Source organism: Hevea brasiliensis, chromosome 14, assembly GCF_030052815.1.
Source record: "Hevea brasiliensis isolate MT/VB/25A 57/8 chromosome 14, ASM3005281v1, whole genome shotgun sequence".
NCBI classification, from domain to species: Eukaryota; Viridiplantae; Streptophyta; class Magnoliopsida; order Malpighiales; family Euphorbiaceae; genus Hevea; species Hevea brasiliensis.
Genome location: NC_079506.1, coordinates 87,930,938 through 87,953,614, shown reverse-complemented (window position 1 = coordinate 87,953,614; position 22,677 = coordinate 87,930,938). Strand labels below are relative to the sequence as shown.

At 33.1% G+C, this 22,677-nt stretch overlaps 4 protein-coding genes across 4 annotated transcripts; all 4 read left to right on the top strand.

Annotated features, from left to right (window-relative positions):
- Positions 1–512: 512 nt before the first annotated feature.
- Positions 513–10,636, top strand: LOC131173084 (probable LRR receptor-like serine/threonine-protein kinase At3g47570). The gene is made up of 3 exons (XM_058134735.1): positions 513–627; positions 783–1,029; positions 10,552–10,636. The coding sequence occupies exons 1-3, from the start codon at positions 513–515 to the stop codon at positions 10,634–10,636; spliced, it is 447 nt and encodes a 148-aa protein (XP_057990718.1).
- Positions 10,637–11,178: 542 nt separating this feature from the next.
- On the top strand, positions 11,179–12,998 carry LOC131173083 (probable LRR receptor-like serine/threonine-protein kinase At3g47570). The gene has a single exon (XM_058134734.1). The coding sequence runs from the start codon at positions 11,179–11,181 to the stop codon at positions 12,241–12,243; it is 1,065 nt and encodes a 354-aa protein (XP_057990717.1). The 3' UTR covers positions 12,244–12,998.
- A 2,363-nt stretch (positions 12,999–15,361) lies between these two features.
- On the top strand, positions 15,362–18,757 carry LOC131173082 (putative receptor-like protein kinase At3g47110). Its single transcript, XM_058134733.1, has 3 exons — positions 15,362–15,733; positions 15,937–17,986; positions 18,206–18,757. Exons 1-3 carry the CDS (start codon positions 15,362–15,364, stop codon positions 18,613–18,615), a joined length of 2,832 nt encoding a protein of 943 aa, XP_057990716.1. The 3' UTR covers positions 18,616–18,757.
- A 1,353-nt stretch (positions 18,758–20,110) lies between these two features.
- LOC131173081 (putative receptor-like protein kinase At3g47110) lies at positions 20,111–21,221 on the top strand. Its single transcript, XM_058134732.1, has 3 exons — positions 20,111–20,852; positions 20,969–21,043; positions 21,166–21,221. Exons 1-3 carry the CDS (start codon positions 20,111–20,113, stop codon positions 21,219–21,221), a joined length of 873 nt encoding a protein of 290 aa, XP_057990715.1.
- The last annotated feature ends 1,456 nt before the right edge of the window (positions 21,222–22,677 follow it).

The window sequence follows — 22,677 nt, the reverse complement described above, 5'->3', positions numbered from 1 at the left end:
AATATTTACTTATAGTAGAGGTATTCATAGTTTTCCTTCTTTTGAATGTAATAATCATCGGTTTGGATTGTATTGGTTTGATAATTTTCAAAACTAAAACCAAATCAAAATATATTAATTTATATAATTTCTAACCCATAATGAATATAATTCAAATAAAAACCATAAAAATTAGGTCTAATTAGTATGATTTCATCTATTTGATAGTTTCATATGCACCTTACTTCTTAGCTTCAACACTTGGAACCTCTTTGAAATTATGGTTTTGGTCTACTTTTTAAAAATATATAATTTTACATTTTAATATTTTAATATTTAAATATACTCTAACTTTATTAAAATTTATTCTTAATCACTCAAATTCATTTCAGGCTTGATTATTATTATGTAAATGATATCCAAAGTCATTTAATTTTATATTTGTTTAATTAATAATATGTATAAAAATATATTTATTAATAATTTATATTCTTAAATTTAATAATTAAAATATTTAATCACCTAATGCGACTATGGCCAGGATTAACCTGCTTCTGTGTTTCTATAGGCGAAAGTCAAGCAAGAATCCTCCTTCCATGCCTTTTATTGCGGATAAGCCGTCTAGTTGGACAAGTCAGTTTTGGCTCAGTATGTAGAGGAAGTTTAGTTGAGCAAGGAGAAAAGTTAGTTGCTGTAAAGGTACTCAATCTTCAACAGTAAGGAGCTTCCGAGAGCTTATCCAACATCCAAATGTGGTTCAGATCTTGATATGCTGCTCAAGTATTGATTTCAAAATTTCAAAGCTCTAGTGTATGATTTCATGGAAAATGGAAATTTGAAAATGTGGTTACATCCAAAAGAAAATGGTAGCGATCATTCGCGGACTCTGAACCTTTTGCAAAGACTTCATATTGCAATTGATGTGGCTTCTGCACTAAATTATCTTCATGACCATGGTGAAGTGCCAATCATTCATTGTGACTTGAAACCAAGTAATATTCTTCTTGATAGTGGCATGAGAGCTCATGTTGGTGATTTTGGATTAGCAAGGTTCCTTACCAAAACAACCAGCTGCTCTTCTCAAGGCCAAACTAGCTCCATTGGGATGAAGGGAACAATTGGGTACATGGCTCCTGGTAAAATTTTGCATTCTTCTTTATCCAATTACCACCAATTAGCAAGATACACACACGCACATACACATACATATATAGGAAAAATATGTCAAATTAACTATTGTTTCTTGATTTGATGCATCCGCGAAATGAAAATATCCAACAAGTAATTGATATTATATTGACACAAATAATCTTGAAGGAAAAAAAAAATGTTGCTGTTAGTAATTGTTAATGGATATTGTAAACAAAATAAGATTCGAATATCAGTAAATTCGAAAAGGATAAAATATAAGAAAGTTTGATCTATTGGGATGTATCGTAGTAACTGTGCAATGTTCTTGATGTTTATACTGTAAGCTGCAGATTACTGACTTGAGATTATTGTGTAGAGCTACGTATTACTCGATAGTACACCAAGATGAGAATAGTTGCCAATGGCATCTGTATTGGTATAGTTATGTTAGGACAAAATTTTATTGTTGGAAATGAGTTTGGAAATCCTACTTAGGGAGTTAAAACTCAAAAATTAGATTATCAAAAGGTTATAGTTCAGTACAAAAGGAAGTAAGTTATAGAATATTGATAAATAAAAGAGTTGTGGAAGTAAAAATTTGAACAGTTGGTTCAGATATAACAAAGAAATGTTACGAATGTGAGTAAGATTGTTGACTAGAATGGTCAAAAGACCCATGATTAGATAAGTAATTCTAATACGACCATAATGGTCATTCGAGAAGGGAACATGAATCGAAATATTAGATAGAACGATAGTAAGAAAAGATTAGTGCTGTATAAACAAAGTAAATGTTATATTGGATTGTTAAAAGTCTTACACAAATTCAGAAGAAAGAAGATTATACGATCATATAGAAAGGAGCAAATAAACATGTGAATATTGTAAGATGGCTATTGGGTAAAATTTCGAGAACGAAATTTATTTTAAGGGGGGGAGAATTGTAACACCCCTATGTTCGGTAGTGCGTTCTACTGTTCTGGTGACCAGTGTTGTCCGGACAGTTAGGATGCCTAGAACTATATTTAAATATTAGTGAGGAGACATAAAATAATGAAATACAAGAAAAGAAAATACAAGAAAAAAGAAGGAAAAATAATAGCAATGAAATGAAACTAAGTTAAACGAGCCAGCACCGCAGCATTGGGTGACCGCACGGGGGAGTTACGGCGCAGGCAATAGTCGACCCCAGGACTGCAGGGAATCCTCGAAATTTAGTTTTAAGACATAATTAAAGACTTATTGAAGTATAAATGTCCTTAGAAATATCAAAGAAAAATTAATTAATTAGTACAAAGAAAAACGAGAAATCGAGAAAACGACAAAAATCGGTGTTACCGAAAAATCAGGAATATAACCCGAAGTGGGGCATTTTGGTCATTTGACACCTAGAGTTGACTTTTGACCTCAATGTCTATTAAAAATAAGTGGTATTACACTTTGAAAATGTCATGAAAAATAAAAATATGGTACATTATTTAAATAGTGAAAGAAATGAGGCAAATGTGCAAATTATGGAACTTTAACTAATTAAATCATGAATTTATGGCTAGTGCTCCACTAAGAGGGATTAGTGGACATATAAAACCAAGTGGACAGAATGCAAATTCACTTTCTTCCTCATTTTTTTTTCACTTTGACGAATTGCTTTCTCAAGTTCTTCCATGGCCAAATGTTCTTCCAAGCTTCCTCCATGGCCACCCTTCTTGCAAGCTCCATCTACCATGATTAAGCCATGGTTTCTTGCAAGTTTCTTCATTAAAAGTGGTGTATACCTCTTGGGCAGCAATAAGGGAGCAAGAAAGATAAGTTTTGGTGGAGTTTTGAAGAAGTCCAAAAGAGGTAAGTGGTTATTTTCAATTCTTGTTTCATTAAAAGTGTAACTAAGGTTGTGGGTAGTTGAATTATGGAAGAAATTTGAGGTTTGATGAATTATTGGTGATGGAGCATTTTGGCAGCAATGAAACCTCACCATGAATAGCTTGTCCTTGCATGTAAATGGTTGTTTGGATGTTGATTTAAATGTTTAATTGTATTGAAGTTGAATTCCATGTGTAAAGTTTGATTTGTAAGCTTGAAAAGTGAAAATGGAAGTTGATGGGTATGTGTAAACTTGTGGCAGCCTCATGAAGAAGATTGAAGTGTGTAAGTTCATGAAATATTATTGAATTATGTTGCTTATGGTGGCAGCATGTGTATGTGAATAATTGTTTGGATTTGGACATATAAATGAGATATGTTCATGTGGTTAAATTATTATAATTGGACTTTGAAAATTCTGAGTTATAATGTGTATATTGAGAGTGGTTACAAGCTACCCAAAATGACCAAAATGTGATGTAAAGTGTGTTAATGTTAAGGTACCAAATCAGAATTGGCATGAAAGGTAAACTTGGTAAGTATTGAATGTGTAATTGGTAAGTATTGAATGTGTAATTAGTAAGTGTTGAATAATGTGTAACAAGGCAGTGTACACTTTAGCTTAGAACCTTAAGTGTGTGACTCCAATTGGTATGAGACCAATTGGAAATGAAACTAGGCACAAAATGTAAGGAAGCTTACCTAAATTCTGCCTAGAAGGTGACTTGAAAAATGACCAAATCAGGATTAGTGACTTGAAAGCCTGAAAATTGACCATTTGAGCAGTAGTTAGTATTTTGACCATAACTTACTCAAAATAGGTCCAATTGATCTGAAATTTTTATCATGAATAGTTTAGACATATATCTACAATTCTTATGAAGACACCAAAGCTCAGAAATGGCCAGAACCAATCCAAATAGCTTGCACAAGTTCGGGTACCGAAACTGGCCGAACCAAAAGTGACCTAAAAATGACCTAAGCCTACCATTTTAGTGCATTCTGTCCAGCATTGGTAAATTGACCATATCTTGGTCTACACAACTCAGAATGACCTGAAATTTTGCCCCGCGTGCAATAAGACATAGACCTACAAGTTTTTAGTTTGGACCGAAACCCGAAAATCGAGGGAACTAAGTCGTCCGGCTAGGTCAAAATAGTGTACCAAAATCTGGTAAATTGCAATAAAATGCAATACACTTGAAAATGAATTTGGTAACATATACCAACACTAAAGGACTATAAAATATGACATATTGGTAACATTAGAATTGACTCACTTAGAGTGCATCAAGGGTCAACATTATAAGTTGACTAATGAAATGAATTAAAGGGAATAGTACCAAGAAAATTTAGATATTGGATTTTATGGTTGGAAACAAATTCATTGAGTACTGAAACACTTTAAATTGTGTGTTTCAGTTGATAAGGATATTGAGAAGCATAAAGAACATTGAATCAAGGCCTAGGAGCGACTTAAATCAGATTTGTGCACAACTAGTTTTTAACTGATTTTGTTCTGAATATTTCATATGATTAAATGACATATTTTTCTTATGTATTATGTTTAACAAGCATTGGATTTAATTCAATGATTATTGAAATTGTTATAGTATGTATGAATTTAGCTTTGTGAAATGGTATTTCCACAAGTATTAAGCATTGTTGTGGATTGAATAAATTATGTTTTGGAAAATTGTGATAGAACATGTTTTGAATTGTGATGGGCAATTTGCATGGAAAAATGCAAATTTATGATTTGAATTGTGATGAGCATAAAAATTATTGGATATTGGAATTGACTTTGAATCGAATTGTATTGTGATTTATGCTCACTAAAAGGATTGTGATATTGTTTTATACCTCACTATAGATGCTTGACTAGGTTATTAGCTGTCTATCTCATTTGTTGAGAAGACAATGGAGTTAGTTGTGTTTTGATTACCATGGTACGTGCATAGCCTTAGATTCTCTTCTTATTAGAGGTTAGATCTAAGTTTTATGTTATGGCCCTTTCGGAAGATTCATTATTGTGATGTGTACTGTGCACGATGATTCGACCTCCCCGACCATAGGGAGTTAGAATCACCCCGAAGATGGCCCTTTCGGATTAGTCTTGCATAGTTAGTGAGATAAAGAATGGTTTTTGAGATAAAGAATGGTTTTTGAATAGTAAAGAATTGTGATTTCAATTATGATTTATGTATAATTGATTTTGTTGGAATTACCTTAAATGTTTAGTTGTGATTTGATAAATTGAAATTCGTGATCAAAGTCATTTTATGCAAATGATTTATATTATTGACAATGAATATTTTGAGTTTTGAAATTTGATGAGTATTCAGATTTCCAAATTATTTGCTGTAAATTTTGTCAATGTATATTGTACTATGTTTTAAATTATAGTTGTGCACCACTGAGTTCACCACTCAGCGATAGCTTTGTATGCTGTTGCAGGTGAAAAGAGCATAGAGTAATTGAGTAAGCTTCTTTGAAGAGACATTCAGATCAGTTCCAGGTATACCCATGTACACAGGTTTTGATGTATGCATGTAATAATATGTATGTAAATTATTTGAGTAGTTGTATAAAAACTCTTGTAAAATATTTTGGTACGTAATTAAATGCAAATCATTGTAATATAAATTTGAGATTTCATTTACTTGAATAGTTTTGTAATATTAATTTTGAGTCTTGTAATCAATGAAATGTTTCTTTATGATGAGATTGGTTTGAAAATGAATTGATTTGTTTATTGAAATTTGAATTGTGAGTTGAAATGAAGTTATTGGAGTTGTATTTGAGAAAACATATTGGGAGTATTTTCCTTTGCAGGATTCAAGAACTGTTTTCTCAAAATACAGCCGGCACTTTGCCAAAATTTTGAAAAATTTTTATAACACCAGATTTTAAGTGATGATTTAAATTTCATGAAAATTGTTTTAAAATCCCTTGTAGTATATCTAATGTGTTATCGGTAGGCAAAGTACGGTTCATTAGGTGTACTACGGGATCATGTTACATCTTACAGAGGAGTAGGGTGTGACACATATAATAATTAGTTGGGAGAAGTGACTAAAGTAAAAAGGTTAGCAAATTCAATTATGATATGTAAAGGAATTCACCACCCAAGTATACAAAGAAATGAGTTTGGGGGTGAATTAAAAGGGATAATTGTAATTCAAAGTCAATGTTATTTATGTAGTCCCTCCAAAAGCTTCAAAATTATATGCTAGCATTGGTGAATAGTTGCAAAGTTCCCTCTCCCATTGGAAAAAAAAAATTGCGTGTCTTGATCTTTTAATAATTTGATTATTCTCATATTTTATTACCTTTATCCTTTCCTTGTTAGCCATATTATCACCCCCTTAGCCCCATTACAACCCTTGAAAGTCCTTTCGATCTTTTGATGGTGTTTTGCTACATTAGTGGAGATTGGAATAGGAGAATTACCTATGAGATTGGGATATCATTCATCCATTGATTTACTCCATCATTATCTGAGGCACTTTAGTTTATGGATTGCTCTAGAGTCTATTTAGGCATGATTATTCTTTGTGATTGATTAGTTTAAGCTTAATGATATGGATAATTGACCCAAGGCTAAGCGGTGATAACTTTGGTAAGGATTGAATTCTTTGTACCTTGAAAGTGGGTATATGGTTTGTTGGTGGCTAAAAGTAAGCTTGAGAGTTTGGATAAGTAATTTTCATAAATTTAAGATAAGGTACCCCAAATTGCATTAATTATTTTTAATTTGCTTGAGGATAAGCAAATGTTTGAGTTTGGGGGAATTTGTTACGCTCATTTCATATAGGCATTTTAGGGTAGTTTTGCATCCATTTTGCCCTTATATTTTAGTATATTTTATGTTTTTGCTTTATTTTAGCTTATTTGTTAACTTTAGATACTTTATATTTGATTTTTGTAATTTTGTTGTTTTTTATAGGTTTTTGTGGCAAATCGAAGATCAATGAGTGCATTAGGAAGTGATTTGAAGAAATTTGGAGTTCTTTGAGCATGGAGGAAAGTTAAAGAAATTAAGCCTTGAAAAATCAAGTCAGCCAAAATTTGCTTGAGACTTTGCTTAGGATACGTCATCTTGCTTAACCTTAAGCCTGGGCAAGCCGCAAGTCAAGCATGGCTTAAATCCTACACATTCAAGCTTTCATCCCAAAACATGCCAAGAATTGCTTAAGATCCTGCTTGAGATCCTGCTTAGGGTAAGCTGCAGTGTTTAAGGTGCAGCACAGGTCAAGCTGGAAGTCAAGCATGAGCAGAAAAACCCATTTTATTCTAACCTGCCGAGATTTGCTGAGGGCCTACTTAACCTTAAACAGACAGTGCAACCACAGGCCAAAATTTGCTGAATAAGCTACTTAGGGTTAAATAGTACCCTAAGCAGACTACCCAGAACATGAATAATGCTACTGACTTAGATCATTTTACACCTCATTTCCTATCCACTCCTTAGCTCTTATCTATTTTTAGGGCACCTTTTTGGGACCATATAAAACATCATTTTCTAGTTTTTGCCACAAGAAGAAAGGGAGAAAACAATAAGAAACGAAAAAAGGAAAGAAAAATTAAAAAGAGAGAGAGGCAGAAGGACGCCATTTTTCTGAGGAAGAGGAGCTGCTACAACCATCTCTGGAAGCTCCAGAAATCAGAGTTTTGGATTCTTCTACCTGGGTTTTTCTATTTTTAGTCCTCTTATCATGTTTTTCTTTACTTATCCATCAATTTCTCTTGTAAATACCAACTTGAGTGAGTAAACTCTTTGAATTTCAGAGTTGGGAAATATGTTTTAGATTAATTAGGGAATTTGGATTGATTATTTCCATATTTCATATAAATATGAGTTTTGATTCATTCCTTGTGTGCTTGATTTACTTGCCTAATGTTGGTACCTATTGGGTATTGTGTTAATCTTTGATTGAAGGACCGAAAAGTGAAAGTCATTGATAGATAATCAAGGATTGAAACTTAAAATTACCTAGATTTAGAAATAAACTAGGGTTTTAAGAGGAGTTAATGATTGGTTATAAAACTTAATCGGTTTTAAAGTAATCAAATATCATACGAAAGTAGGTTTGGTTATTTTAGAATACACTTTGATTTACTTGAAAAAGATATCAAAGGAATTTAATTAGAATCAATCACCTTCAAACTCTATTTTCCCTTAAAATTGGAATACCCAAGACAAATCCTAATTAATTTATGCATAAACTCCCAACTCTGAAATCATTTTTATCATAATTAGACTTTGATTTAAATTACTCGCTATTAATTTAGTCCAATTGCATCTAGATTTAGAATTTATTTGCTTGCTCTTTACCCATTCCAATTAGATTCATCAATTTACTTTGCTCATTTACATTTACATTTACATTTACCATTTATTCATCAATCATTAGCCTAAATAATCGCTTCATTCATAGTTTGGTACTCAAACAACAAATCCTCATGGGAACGATACTTGATTCATCACTCTATTACTTGAAACGACCCGTATACTTGCGGATTTCATGCATCACTTTCAACATGGAGTGGAGTTGTCGCACGTTGTAGAGAAAATGTTTGCTAATTGCTAAGGATTCAACTTTGTCCATTGATGAGAGGCTCTTGTCAATTGCAGTCCTATAGATCTCTTTCCCTAAAGTGGAGAAAGGGTATAGAATTCAAGATGAAAGAATTCTTGTCTATTGATGAGAAAGCTCTTGCCCATTGTAATTGAAGACATCATTTATAGTGTAACAGTTAAAGTAGTAAATATATTAGGTTATGTGAGACAGAAAGGACTAACTAATGTATTTATTATGAGTGAGGGTACTCTTGAATATAATTTAGTAAATAAATAGTATATTTTGAATTTGTAATTAATGATTTATATTTATTGATAGTAAAAAATGACATGACCATGAATGTAGCCCAAATGATAAGGGTAAACTAAGTAAAAATTAATATTTTATATATTTATTTTGTTTCTTTGTAGTTTACATGCATACTTTCGCAGTGCACATCAATTTCTTGACCAAGAAAAAATGGATAATAAATTTAGTAATTTTAATTAACAAATTATTGTGAGTTGTTTGGAGTCAACAAAATTTATTTTGTAGATATCATATAGGATTTTTTTGGATAAAAGAATTTAAAAGAATTTTCATACAATTGAATTAATTTTTTTAAAATATATTATTTTTTAAGTTAAAAAATTAAATTATTTTATTTTAAATATGAGAATGGATAAAAAAAATCAAAGGAAACTTAATTTATTGGCTAAAAGATTTTAAACTGGTAGATTATCATAGAAAATAGAAGTATCTATATATGGTTATTTACTTCAAGTGCAACACATCAGTTGCTGCTGTCCCTTTTTAGCTAATGTCTTTTTGTGAAAATTTTAAACATAAAGATGATAAAACGAAATCATGCTGCAATGATTATCAAAATGATGATGCTAATACTCTTTGTTTACTTGTGAAAAATTATGGTAAATTTTTTTAAAAAATTAAAAAATAAAATTTAGAAAACTAAAAAATTTATTTCTAATTTTTCAAAGTTTAATTAAGATTTCAAAAATACCTTTAAATTATTTTCTACTGTTTTCCTTTATAATAAAATGAATCTTCATCCATATATATAATGGATAAATTATATAGATAGTACTTTAATTTAAAGGTATACAACAGTAAAATAATTAAACTTTAGTTTGTAATAAAAAATTCGATAATGTTTAATTTTAAAAATTTAAAACCCCTATAACTTTTCAGTAGTTAGTTTCTAAACTGTATTTGCATATTTAACACTTGTTAGATTAAAAAATAATATTTTTTTCTGTTAATTTCACTTATTAAGGAAAAAAAAATTTTAATTTTTCCCTCCACTCACAGTTTTAGCAATTTAAATTGCACAAATCAATACTCAAATAAGCCAAAATTTGTTTATCCAGAGTTTTCAATCCATTAGAATGTGCTTTTTTTCATAAAAAATTTAATAATTGACATGTTAGTATAAATAATTTAGAAATTAGCTACTAAAGATTATAGGGTAGTTATGTGTTAGTTAAATTAAAAATCAAAGGGCTTTATATTACAAATTAAATTTATGTACTTTACTATTATACACTCCTAAGTTGAGGTACCGTTTACATAATTTACTCTATATGTAATATGTGCAAAACCACATAATAATAAATTATACATTTTTTTATTTTTTTTAATAAGATGAATTTTCATGAAATCAAATTGTTGTCATATAAAAACAAAGATCATTTTCGTATAATCAAATTAAATATGACAATCTAAATTAATTCTCTTTATACATATCTCTGACACTGATAAAGAATAGAAATGTAATAATATAATTTTGGGTGAATTACTCTAGGGTTCTTATTCATTATGGTTGGTCCCTAATTTTGATAATTATATTAATTAGTCCCTAAATTTATATTTTGTCTACAAATCGTCCTCATGTCTATTTTTAAAACTTTTTTTAGAAATGCCTCATTTAAAATATAGAGTTTCAACTTCAAGGGATTTTTTTTTTCTAGGATTAGAGATTGGAATTTGTGAGATGTAGATTTGCTCGATCATGGTGCTTCTTCGACGTTGCATTGGGATTCTACCCAGAAGTTTCTACTATTGGGAAATTGCAAATTCTTTGAATTTTGCAATTGAAATTCTTTTTTGCAATTTGTTACTTGAAATTCTTTCGTTGGAACTCTGCTTATAAGTTTTTATTGTTGAGAAATTAAAATTCTTCTGTTAAAATTTTGTAATTTGTTGGAAAATTTCAATTATGCAATTTGCAAATATACTCCCTTCTTTACATTGAAATTCTTCAATTTATTGTTGAGTTTGAATTTATTTAAAGAAATTTATTTCTCATTAGACCATCTTCCACATAATTGAAAATATTGTGTTGTCGAGTCTACACGTTGGGGTAATGAACTTGCAATGCCATTGTTCCAAGTCTACAAGCTATAATAATAATAATAATAATAATAATAATAAGTCTCAACTCTTCTTCGTTACAAGTTGACAACTTGGCTTCTCAATTATATAACAATCTCTATCTTTACCACTTGTTAATTCTCAAAATAATAAAAAAAAGGGAAGTATTAATTCATTAGATGTCACAGAGAACAAACTATATGGGGAAATTCCTAAGACAATAGGTGATTGTTCTAGGCTAGAAATCCTTAACATGCAGGGTAACTTCCTGCAAGGACCCATTCCCTCATCTTTTGATTCTTTGAGAGGTCTTCAACGAATAGATCTATCCAGAAACTTGTCAGGAAATATTCCAAATGAGTTGGAGAAACTTATCTTCTTGCAATATTTGAATCTTTCTTTCAATAATTTTGAGGGTGAGGTACCAAAAACAGGAGTTTTCAGCAACACAAGTTCATTTTCGCTTGTTGGAAATAGAAATATTTGTGGGGGTAGCCCTGAATTGCAGCTGCCAGCATGCATTGTCAATGAAGAAAAACACAGAAGACCTTCCACTGTCATAATCCTCATCACAACCATCAGTTCATTTCTTTTAGTCGTGATAGTGACCTCCTTATGTCTTTTCTATCGGCGAAAGTCAAGAAAGAGTCCAATTTTCTCACCCTTTACAGTGGATAAGGTTCCTCAAATTTCATTCAGGGAACTCTTGAAAGCAACTGGTGGATTCTCTTCAGAAAACTTAATTGGACAAGGCAGTTTTGGCTCGGTATATAAAGGAAGTCTTGATCGGCAGGGTGAATGTTTCGTTGCTGTAAAGGTACTCAACCTTCAGCAACATGGACCTTCCAAGAGCTTCATTGCTGAGTGCAAAGCACTGAAAAACATCCGGCACCGGAATCTTGTTAAAATCTTGACGTACTGCTCCAGCATTGATTTTAAAGGAAATGATTTCAAAGCTCTAGTGTTTACATTCATGGAAAATGGCAGTTTGGAAATGTGGTTGCATCCAGAGGAAAATGGTTATAGTCAGATGAAGAGATTAAACTTTCTCCAAAGACTATGCATTGCCATGGATGTAGCTTCTGCATTGCATCATCTTCATAACCATTGTGAAACGCAAATCATTCATTGTGACTTGAAGCCAAGCAATATTCTCCTTGACAATGACATGACTGCTTATGTTAGTGACTTTGGATTAGCAAGGCTCATTTCTGAAAGCACCAGCAATCCTTCTCAAAGCCAAAATTTCTCAATGGGAATAAAGGGAACAATTGGCTACATGGCTCCACGTAATATTCTCCACACTACTTTCTCCTAGTTAAATTACTACATGAATCAGCATGGCAAGGCATATGCCGGATAAGGGGGAAAAACATTCTGTGACCCCTGCACTTTGCTTGCATTAAGCCCCTGATCTTTTGTTGCTCTACATTAAGCCCTCAAGCTTTTTTTTTAAATTCATTGCAAATATTAAAGATGAATCCCAGCAGGCTCTTTTATAGATATATAGAATTGTAAAGTTATAGTCTTGATCACATTTTAATAGAATGGGAGATATATGAATTGCAGAATATGGAGTAGGCAGCAATGTGACAACTTATGGAGATGTGTATAGCTTTGGAATACTTTTGCTAGAGATGTTCACAGGAAGGAGACCAACTCATGATGTTTTTATAGATGGTTTAGATCTCCACAATTTTGTCAAGGCTAAGCTCCCAGGACAAGTCATGCAGGTTGTGGATCCCACTTTATTCACTCCAAGAGAAGTGGAGGCAGCAGAAAATATGGATGATGATGAAAGTATTGAAGATAGTGTACAAGAGTGTGTTGTATCAGTCCTTCAAATTGGAGTTGCATGCTCCGCAAAAGTGCCACAAGATCTAATGAATATTATGGATTTAACAATCAAACTAAATGCCATCAAGGTTTCTTTCACAGGGTCCAGGGACTAGGTTAATAAGGATTTGATATATTTCAGAAGCTCAGCTTTCAGAAAAATGAGTTATAGAGACTCAGAAAGTAGCCGTTTTTCTAGTTCACAAAAAAATAATTCAAGCTTTTTCCTTTTTTTTTTCCATAATTGTTCATCTCATTTGTGAACTTTCGCATTGACACTCTAATTATTCTTCTCTTTTAAACTCAAGCTCAGAAGTGGGGATGCTTGATTTGATTAATACAACAGCCATCAGGAACTTGGGATAATGGAGTTGAACTTCATAATCTTTCTACACCCTGTTACTTCTTATTTATGTGCTCCTCAAAGAATGTGATCAGTTAATCAATCAACTAATGACTAATAACTATGCTAGCTCAGTGGTAGTAGCATATATGTTAAACCAGGGAGACCTAAGTTGAACTCCCCATATATGCAATAAATAAAAAAATGAATAATGACAAATAACTATGCTAATTATTTATATAATTACCTAATGCCACTAAAGCTAGCATTAAGTGATCAAGTTTAATTAGCAGACACTAAGTGTATAATAGCACTTGTATAACAGAACATTATGCAGGTCTAAGAAACTATTTCAATGATTTAGCGATTTCATGGAAATTCAATCATTTCATTGTAAGATTTGAATGTTGAATCTGTTTCTTTATACTATACAATACTTTGAGCAAGTGGGCACATTATTGGAATGAATTAGATTTTGTAGCTACCTCTCTATCATATGGAGCAAGTTTTTGGTGAGTAGTGTGTGAATGATCTTTGATTATTGAAAAAGTAAACAGAGATGCCTTTCCTCTTCTTGTCACATATGACCATGCATCTTCCATACGCATGAATGCAAGCCAGACAGGAACCAAAAAATTCATGATAGGAATGAAATTTAACAGTTATGCTAAACAAATCTAAATAACTTTCAAGCCCTATGCATGGTGGTTCTTGTCTTAAGAATAAGCGCGATTACTGTAACATCCTTCACTTGGGACAATTCCCACATCCATGAGAAATAAAAAAAAAAAAAAGGTTAATTGTTAATTTTAGCCCAAATATCAAATATAATTTGGATTAATCATTTTGGGTTCAATAGTTTATGGCCTGAAAGTTATTTGAATCAATTAAAGTAACAGTGTTACAATTTATACCAAAGCCATTATGGATCAGAAAATTTGTGAAGCTACACGTGGTAAGATACAATGTGGAGCTGCTCAAGACACTTCCAACTACAATAGCTAAAGGTCCAATCCTTGCTAAGCAATTATATCAACATATCGCAACAAATTTTGCACAATGCCAGTATAAGTTGGATAGAGACATTGCAAAATTAAGTGCGAGAGATTGTAATATCCAAACTTGAGACAATGTATGAAATAGATAAATTAATGAGTTTATATAACCTTAGTCCAATTACTAAGTTATACTTCGGTTAACTATTCTGGACCCAATAATTTAGGTTAATTTTCAATCTCAAATTATTTCGCATAAAATCATTAATTGAAATTATTTCTAGTAGTTGGGTATAGAGAACATAAACGCTAACAATTCCATTCCATCAACATGGGATATTACATAAACATTTTGTCAACATTTGCTAATAATAGAATCTTACTTTGTGGCCGTCACAAAGTCAAAGTCAATACTCAAGTTCTTTACGTTAGCGACATAGTATTAACTGTCTTTGCAGTAGTCGTTGTCTTCTTATAACAATCTTTATGGTTCCTCGTCCACCGCACTACCTTACATCTTAGACGCGTGGTGTGAAGAATTTTTAAATAACACATAAATATGTAAAATTTATATATTTAATAAATAAATTATATTATATATTTTTTATTTTAAATATATAATAAATTTAATTTAAATAAAAAAATTTATTAATAATATATTAATTATTAGACTAAATCACATATTTAAAGTAAATAAAAAAAATTACTTATTTTAATGAAAAATTATATAATTTAATTAATTAATTAATTATATAATTTTTCATTAAATTTTATAATTTTTTATTAAATTATAAAATTAAATATATTTTGTTATCCTCTTATAAATAAGTAAAATCGCGCACTCAAATATTTTGTTTATTAAAATGTTTTTGTATTTATATTTTTTATAATTAGATAAATAAAAATTCACTAATATCCTGATTTGTCTTCTTTGTATTATTGAGGCACACATGTATTGTGCAATCTCAGTAATGTTAGTAACTCCACAAAGTGTGTTTGATGAGCGAACCCCAAGAATAAGTAATTTGTCTTTTTTTTTTCTTTCTCAAAAGTCCTTTTCGTTTATAAATGTTCTTGTAGCTACCACCATGAGTTGGCTTCTTATAATAATGTCTATTATTAATTCTCTTATCTATCACAGATTTTCATACCACATTTTCATCCTCGTAAAGAAAAAAATGGAACTTATAGGCGCAAGCTGAGCAGCGGTATGGCTTTCTTCAATCCAGCATTTTCATGTGTTATTCTTAATTTCTGTAACCATGCTCTGCTTCCAACCTGCTGTTTGTCTCACTAAATTGGGAAATGAGACTGATAGGCTTGCTCTTCTGGAATTCAAATACAAGATAAGCAATGATCCGAATGGCATCTTCAGCTCATGGAATGACTCTGTCCACTTCTGCAAATGGGAAGGAGTTACTTGTGGCCCCAAACATCAGAGAGTTACGTCTCTAAATCTGCAGGGGTTGAGCTTGTCAGGGAACATATCTCCATATACAGGGAACCTCACCTTCTTGAGGTTCCTCAGCCTTAGTGACAATAGATTCCATGGAGAAATTCCTCAAGAAGTTGGTCACCTCTTCAGATTGAGATATCTCAACCTGACGAATAACCCATTGAGGGTGAAATTCCAGGTAACATCGGCAATTGTTCAGAGCTCAGGGTTGTAAGTTTGGTTAATAACAACCTAGAGGGAAAAATACCTTCTGAGCTAGGCTCCTTAAGGAAGCTTGTGATTCTTTTCTTTGATAAAAATAGTCTCACGGGAGAGATCCCACATTCCCTTGGAAATCTTTCATCCCTCCAAAAGATTCGTTTAACTTACAATCATTTGCAGGGAAAGATTCCAACTGAATTGGGACACTTAACAAGCTTAACTTTGCTTGAGCTCGGAGTCAATAATCTGAGTGGTACAATACCTCCTACCCTTTACAATATCTCATCCATCAGTGCCATTGGTACAACATATAATCATTTAAGTGGCAGTCTCCCCGCAAACATTGGCCTAACTCTTCCTAACCTGCAACAACTGCTCTTAGCTGAAAATGGATTTTATGGAACTATCCCAGAATCATTGGCCAACGCTTCTCAGCTTTGGCTTATTGACATATCTACCAACAGTTTCACGGGACCAGTTCCGACTAATCTGGGAAATCTCAAGGGTCTTGAACAGCTTCATGTGGAGTTCAATTTCTTCGGAAGCAACACAAGTCAAGATTTGAGTTTTTTACCATCTCTGGCCAACTGCAGCCGTCTACAACAACTATATTTTGATGGAAACAATATTGGTGGTACATTATCTAGCTCCATTGGCAATCTCTCTACCCTTGTTCAACTAGGCCTAGGACGAAATCCAATATCAGGAACAATCCCAGAAGAGGTAGGGAATCTTGTGAATTTGTTTCGATTAGATATGGATGGAAACCTTTTGACAGGTAGCATTCCCATTTCTCTTGGAAAGATTCAAAAGCTGGAAAGGCTAACCTTAAATGACAATATACTTTCTGGAAAAATCCCAGTATCCCTGGGTAACATCACCAAAATGTATTGGCTTCATTTAGCAGGAAACAAATTAGAAGGAAATATAACCCCAAGTCTTGGAAGCTGCAAAAATCTTCGTTTCCTGGATGTATCAAGAAATAAGCTCACGGGCATCATACCCAAACAAATCCTTGGACTTTCTTCTCTATCAGAAACTCTTAACTTATCACAGAACTCATTTACAGGTCCCTTACCGTTAGAAGTTGGCAACTTGAAAAGTATCAATGCATTAGATGTCTCAGAGAACAAACTCTATGGGGAAATTCCTAGGACAATTGGTGATTGTTCTAGGCTAGAAATCATTAACATGCAGGGTAACTTCCTGCAAGGAGCCATTCCCTCATCTTTTAATTCTTTGAGAGGTCTCCAACGAATAGATCTGTCCAGAAACCACTTGTCAGGAAATATTCCTAATGAGTTAGAGAAGCTTATCTTCTTGCGATATTTAAATCTTTCAAACAATAATTTTGAGGGTGAGGTACCAAAAATGGGAGTTTTCAGCAACGCAAGTGCATTTTCACTCGTTGGAAATAGGAATCTTTGCGGAGGTATCCCTGAGTTGCAGCTGCCAGCATGCCTCGTCAAGGAAGAAAAACACAGAAGGCCTTCCATTGTCATAATCCTCACCACAACCATCAGTTCATTTCTGTTAGTCGCGATATTGACGTCCTTGTGTGTTTACTATAGACGGAAGTCGAAAAAAAGTACCATTTTTTCAACTTTTTCAGTGGATAAGCTTCCTCAAATTTCGTACAAAGAACTCCTGAAAGCAACTGGCGGATTCTCTTCAGAAAACTTAATTGGACGAGGCACTTTTGGCTCAGTATACAAGGCAAGTCTTGATCAGCAGGGAGAATGTTTTGTTGCTGTAAAGGTACTCAACCTTCAGCAACATGGAGCTTCCAAGAGCTTCATTGCTGAGTGCAAAGCATTGAAAAACATCCGGCACAGGAATCTTGTTAAAATCTTGACGTACTGCTCCAGCATTGATTTTAAAGGCAATGATTTCAAAGCTCTGGTGTTTACATTCATGGAAAATGGTAGTTTGGAAATGTGGTTGCATCCAGAGGAAAATGGTTATAGTCAGACAAGGAAATTAAACTTTCTTCAAAGACTATGCATTGCCCTTGATGTGGCTTCTGCCTTGCATTATCTTCATGACCATTGTGAGACACCGATTGTTCATTGTGACTTGAAGCCAAGCAATATTCTTCTTGACACTGACATGACTGCTCATGTTGGTGACTTTGGATTAGCAAGGCTCCTTTCTCAAAGCAACAAAAATCCTTTTCAAAGCCAAAGTTTCTCAACTGGGATAAAGGGAACAATTGGCTACATGGCTCCAGGTAACGCTTTCCAAACTTCTTCGATAAATTACTACATTTATCAGCATGACATATGCAGGATTAAGCCCCTGAACTTTCATTGCTGCACATTAAGCCCTCAAGCTTTTATTAAAATTCGCACAAAATATTTAAGATGGATCCCAGATTCTTTTACAGATAGAATTGTAACTGCATAGTCTTGATCATATTTTAATAGAATTGCAGATGTGTGAAATGCAGAATATGGAGTAGGCAGCAGTGTGACAACTTACGGAGATGTGTATAGCTTTGGAATACTCTTGCTAGAGATGTTCACAGGAAAGAGACCAACTCATGATGTTTTTACAAATGGCTTAGATCTCCACAACTTTGTTAAGGCTAAGGTCCCAGGACAAGTCATGCAGGTTGTGGATCCCACGTTATTCACTCCAAGAATAGTGGGGGCAGCTACAGCAGCTGCAGCAGCAGAAAATATGGATGATGATGAAACTATTGAAGATAGTATACAAGAATGTATTGTATCAGTCCTTCAAATTGGACTTGCATGCTCTATAGAAGTGCCAAAAGATCGAATGAATATGAAAGACGTAACAAGCAAACTAAATGCCATCAAGGATGCTTTCGTTCATAGAGACCAGAAACAAGTTTAGCATGGATTTGATATATTGCAGAAGCGCAGCTTCTGCAATGAGATGTAGAGCCCCAGAAAATAGCAGTTTTTCCATTTCACATAAAAAGAATTAAAGAATGTTTAACTTCATAATCTTTCTACACCGTATTACTTCTTATTTATATGATTCTCAAAGAATTTAGCTAGTTAATCAACCAACTAATGACTAATAACTGTGCTAATTCAATATAATTACCCAATGCCACTGTGGCCAGCATTAAGTCAAGTTAACATTGCAGGCACTATGTGTATAATAGCACTTCTATAACAGAACATTATGCAGGTCTACGAAATGACTTCTACAGATATATACCACACTTCTCACCCATAATTAAGCACAAAAAATTTCATCTGCTCATCATAATATCTCCATCCAATGGAAATGGAATTTCCGTTCAAAGAAAAAGAGAAATATAATTTATAACCAAATCTTTTTGCAATTCCAAAATGCACACATTCTAACAATGGACAAATAGGAAATTATTAGGCCTAATGACAAGTAAAATAAAATATAATTAATGAACGTAATAGTGGCATATAAAAAGCTACAGTTACAAGCATATAATCATGAATACCAAACAAATTACTATGGGAAAAATAACCTCAACTGAAGAGAAAAAGCCTATATATAAATCTAAAACCATTATAAACATCCCTCATCACATCTCGAAAGTTATAGCCAAAAATGTATTCAGAGATGATGAACAAGATTTTCCATAAATATCAACAAGATATGTTCTTAAAATTTAACATATTTTTTCAACATTTTTTTTTAATATTTTTATTCCACTTTTCAGATATTATATCCTTATTATTTGTTCTAGTTATATATAATTACCTAATGCCACTATAGTCAGCATTAAGTCAAGTAATTAATTAATTATAGCAAGCACCAAGTGTATAATAGCACTTGTATAATAGAACATTATACAGGCATAAGAAATTAATTCTATAGATATATAACCCACTTCTCACCCTTAATTCAGCACAAGAAATTTCATTCTGTTTATCATAATATATCCATCCAATAGAAATGGAATTTCAGTGAGAGAGAGAGAGAGAGAAAGAGGAGAGAGAAACATAATTTACACCATTGGGAATTCCAAAGTAAATGTTTTAATAGTGGGGTGGTTTTTTTTTTTTCATTTTATTTTACAGGAACGCCCTAGTTAATCAACAAACTGATAAGAGCACTAATTCTGGCCCTGGTTCATATGTCAAGACTAATTTCATTATAGCCTATAATCATTATATCTAGCACTAACCGCATTTGACCTTGTACAAAAGATAATGCACCAATGGATCATTAACAAATGTTTACCATTGCTCATTCAGACATATAAAACACTGCTTACCCATAATACTTGACATTTCATCTGTGCACAATCAATCCAATAGAAATGGAACTTCCCACCATACACTTAGCAAACCTTTGGACTTCAATTCTTCATGTTCATTTCATTTTCTTGATCTCTATGAGCATACAATTGTTGCAACCTGCCAATTCTCTCAGTAAAAAGGGAAATGAGACCGACAGACTTGCACTTCTGCAGTTCAAAGCCAAGATTGGCAATGATCCATATGGAATCTTGAACTCCTGGAAAGACTCTGTCAACTTCTGCTCATGGCGAGGGGTTGCTTGTGGTCACAAACATCAGAGAGTTGTGTCACTAAATATGCAGGGGCTTAATTTGTCTGGGACCATATCTCCATATATAGGAAATTTCACTTTCTTAAGGTTCCTCAACCTCGTTGACAATAAGTTCTATGGTGAAATTCCCCCAGAAGTTGGTCGCCTATTCAGATTGAGAATTCTTGACCTGTCAAATAACACACTAGGTGGAGAAATTTCACTCAAAATCACCTACTCCTCAGAGCTCAAGGTTTTGAATTTAACAAGAAACAGGCTGGAGGGAAAAATTTCTGCTGAGCTGGGCTCTTTAAAGAAGCTTGTAACACTTAGGCTTGGAACAAATAATCTCACAGGAGAGATCCCACAATCCCTTGGAAACCTTTCCTCTCTCAAGGTCTTTTCTGGAGGCTTTAATAATCTGCACGGAAATATTCCAAGCGAATTGGGGCAATTAACAAGTTCAACCATCTTTGTGATCAACTTCAACAATCTAAGTGGTACAATCCCTCCCAGCCTTTATAATATCTCATCTATCAGTCTCTTTTATACTTCATCAAACCCAGTGGTAGTCTCTATTGAGAGCAGTGAGATTTTTCCTAGATACTTCGGAGCTTAGTTCTTACTGTCATTTTGTCTATTTTTAATGTTATTTTGTTTATTTTGCTGTAAATCAGTTGGCATGTTAGTCAACTTGTGTTAGGTTCAAATCTACTCCTTAAATTGGAGAATGTAACCATGCTTCACCATGTTTTTGTTACTTTAGTAGTTGGAGCAGGTCTGTTATGTACCAAAAAGTGTAAGACTTCTAATATATGAAAAAGATTAATGGAGTCTCTCTTACGCAGCTGTTGAGAGAAGTTTATAAGAAGAATCACTTTCTTCTCTGTTTTTTTCTAGCAATTTTCAGTTCAGAAATTGCAACAAATGGTATCAGAGCTCCTTATGATCTTTAAGGGCCTGAAAAAGAGAAAAAACAAGTAAGAATTCCCTGCACTAAAAAAAAAAAAAAAAAAAAAAAAAAAAAAAAAAAAAAAAAAAAACTTAAACACTAGAGCTGAGAATGATGGCTTCAAGTGGATATTCTGCTCCACCTCCTCCTGTATTTTCTGGAGAAGGTTACTCTATTTGGGCTGTCAAGATGAAGGCTTATCTTAAAGCCTTTGATCTGTGGGAAGTGACTGAAACAGGTAGGCAACCAGGACCTTTGAGGGAGGATCCTACTCTTGCACAGATAAAAGCTCATAGTGAGGAGTGTGCTAAAGGTTTTAAGGCCTTGCCATGCATTCATGCTTCTGTTTCTGAGGTGATTTTCACCAGAATTATGGCATGTGAGACAGCAAAGGAAGCTTGGGATTTACTTAAAGCTAAGTTTGAAGGAAGTGCACTCTCAAAGCAAATGTCTGTGCTGAATTTAAGGAGGGAATTTGAGGTTTTAAAGATGAAAGAATATGAAACTCTTAAAGAGTATACAGATAGATTAATGACTGTGGTCAACAAAATTAAGTTGTTGGGTGAAGATTTATCAGATAAAAGGGTTGTGGAGAAAGTTCTTGTCTTTGAACCCAAAATCTCATCTTTGGAAGATTCAAAGGATTTGAGCAAGATCACCTTACCTGAACTTATAAATTCCTTGCAAGCCATTGAGCAAAGAAGAATTATTAGAGAAGAAGATGCTTCTAAGGAGGCATTTGTTGCCAAACAGAAAGGAAAGCAAGTAATGGAGTTAATAAAGATTCAAAAGAGAGAGACAACAAAGGGAAGCAACCTGAAAGTGGAAGTGAAGCTGTCAAGAAGGGCAGATTTCCACCCTGTCCTGCTTGTAAAAGAATAAATCATCTGGAGAAGGATTGTTGGCAAAAGAATCGTGTAAAGCCTATACAATGTCACTATTGCAAAAAAATATGGCCACATTTCAAGAGATTGCAGATTCAAGCAAAGTAAAGCTCAACAACCCACTCAACAAGCAAATTTTACTAATGATTAGTCCAGGTAGTAAGATGATCATTTATTCATGGCTTCACAGTCACTTAAACAAGTAGACAAACTCACATGGATCATTGATAGTGGTTGTACAAGTCACATGGCTAGAAATGAGGATCTTTTTACTTCTCTAGACAAATCAGTGAAAACTAAAGTGAAGCTTGGTAAAGGAGAGATGGTCCAGGCTAAAGGCAAAGGTACCATTGCTATGCAGACTAAAAAAGGTACCAAATACATTTCTGATGTTCTCTTCATTCCAAGTTTAGATCAAAATCTGTTAAGTGTGGCACAAATGTTGAAAAAGGGATACTCTCTTCTGTTTAAAAATCTTTGGTGCTATATTCGCGATTCTGAAAATTGTGAAGTTGCTAAGGTTAAAATGGTTGAGAATAGTTTTCCATTAATATCTGAAAGCTTGAATCAGCATGT

Excerpts from the sequence above, each read along its gene's own strand:
- LOC131173083 (XM_058134734.1), top strand. The coding sequence starts at position 11,179 with ATGCAGGGTAACTTCCTGCAAGGACCCATTCCCTCATCTTTTGATTCT.
- LOC131173081 (XM_058134732.1), top strand. The coding sequence starts at position 20,111 with ATGAGCATACAATTGTTGCAACCTGCCAATTCTCTCAGTAAAAAGGGA. Across the intron at positions 20,853-20,968 it reads GGTAGTCTCTATTGAGAGCA|GTTCAAATCTACTCCTTAAA; the intron begins GTGAGATTTTTC and ends AACTTGTGTTAG. Across the intron at positions 21,044-21,165 it reads TACTTTAGTAGTTGGAGCAG|CAATTTTCAGTTCAGAAATT; the intron begins GTCTGTTATGTA and ends GTTTTTTTCTAG.
- LOC131173084 (XM_058134735.1), top strand. The coding sequence starts at position 513 with ATGGCCAGGATTAACCTGCTTCTGTGTTTCTATAGGCGAAAGTCAAGC. Across the intron at positions 628-782 it reads GACAAGTCAGTTTTGGCTCA|CTCTAGTGTATGATTTCATG; the intron begins GTATGTAGAGGA and ends AAAATTTCAAAG. Across the intron at positions 1,030-10,551 it reads GGTGATTTTGGATTAGCAAG|ATTTGCTCGATCATGGTGCT; the intron begins GTTCCTTACCAA and ends TGTGAGATGTAG.
- LOC131173082 (XM_058134733.1), top strand. The coding sequence starts at position 15,362 with ATGCTCTGCTTCCAACCTGCTGTTTGTCTCACTAAATTGGGAAATGAG. Across the intron at positions 15,734-15,936 it reads CATTGAGGGTGAAATTCCAG|GGAAAGATTCCAACTGAATT; the intron begins GTAACATCGGCA and ends AATCATTTGCAG. Across the intron at positions 17,987-18,205 it reads AATTGGCTACATGGCTCCAG|AATATGGAGTAGGCAGCAGT; the intron begins GTAACGCTTTCC and ends TGTGAAATGCAG.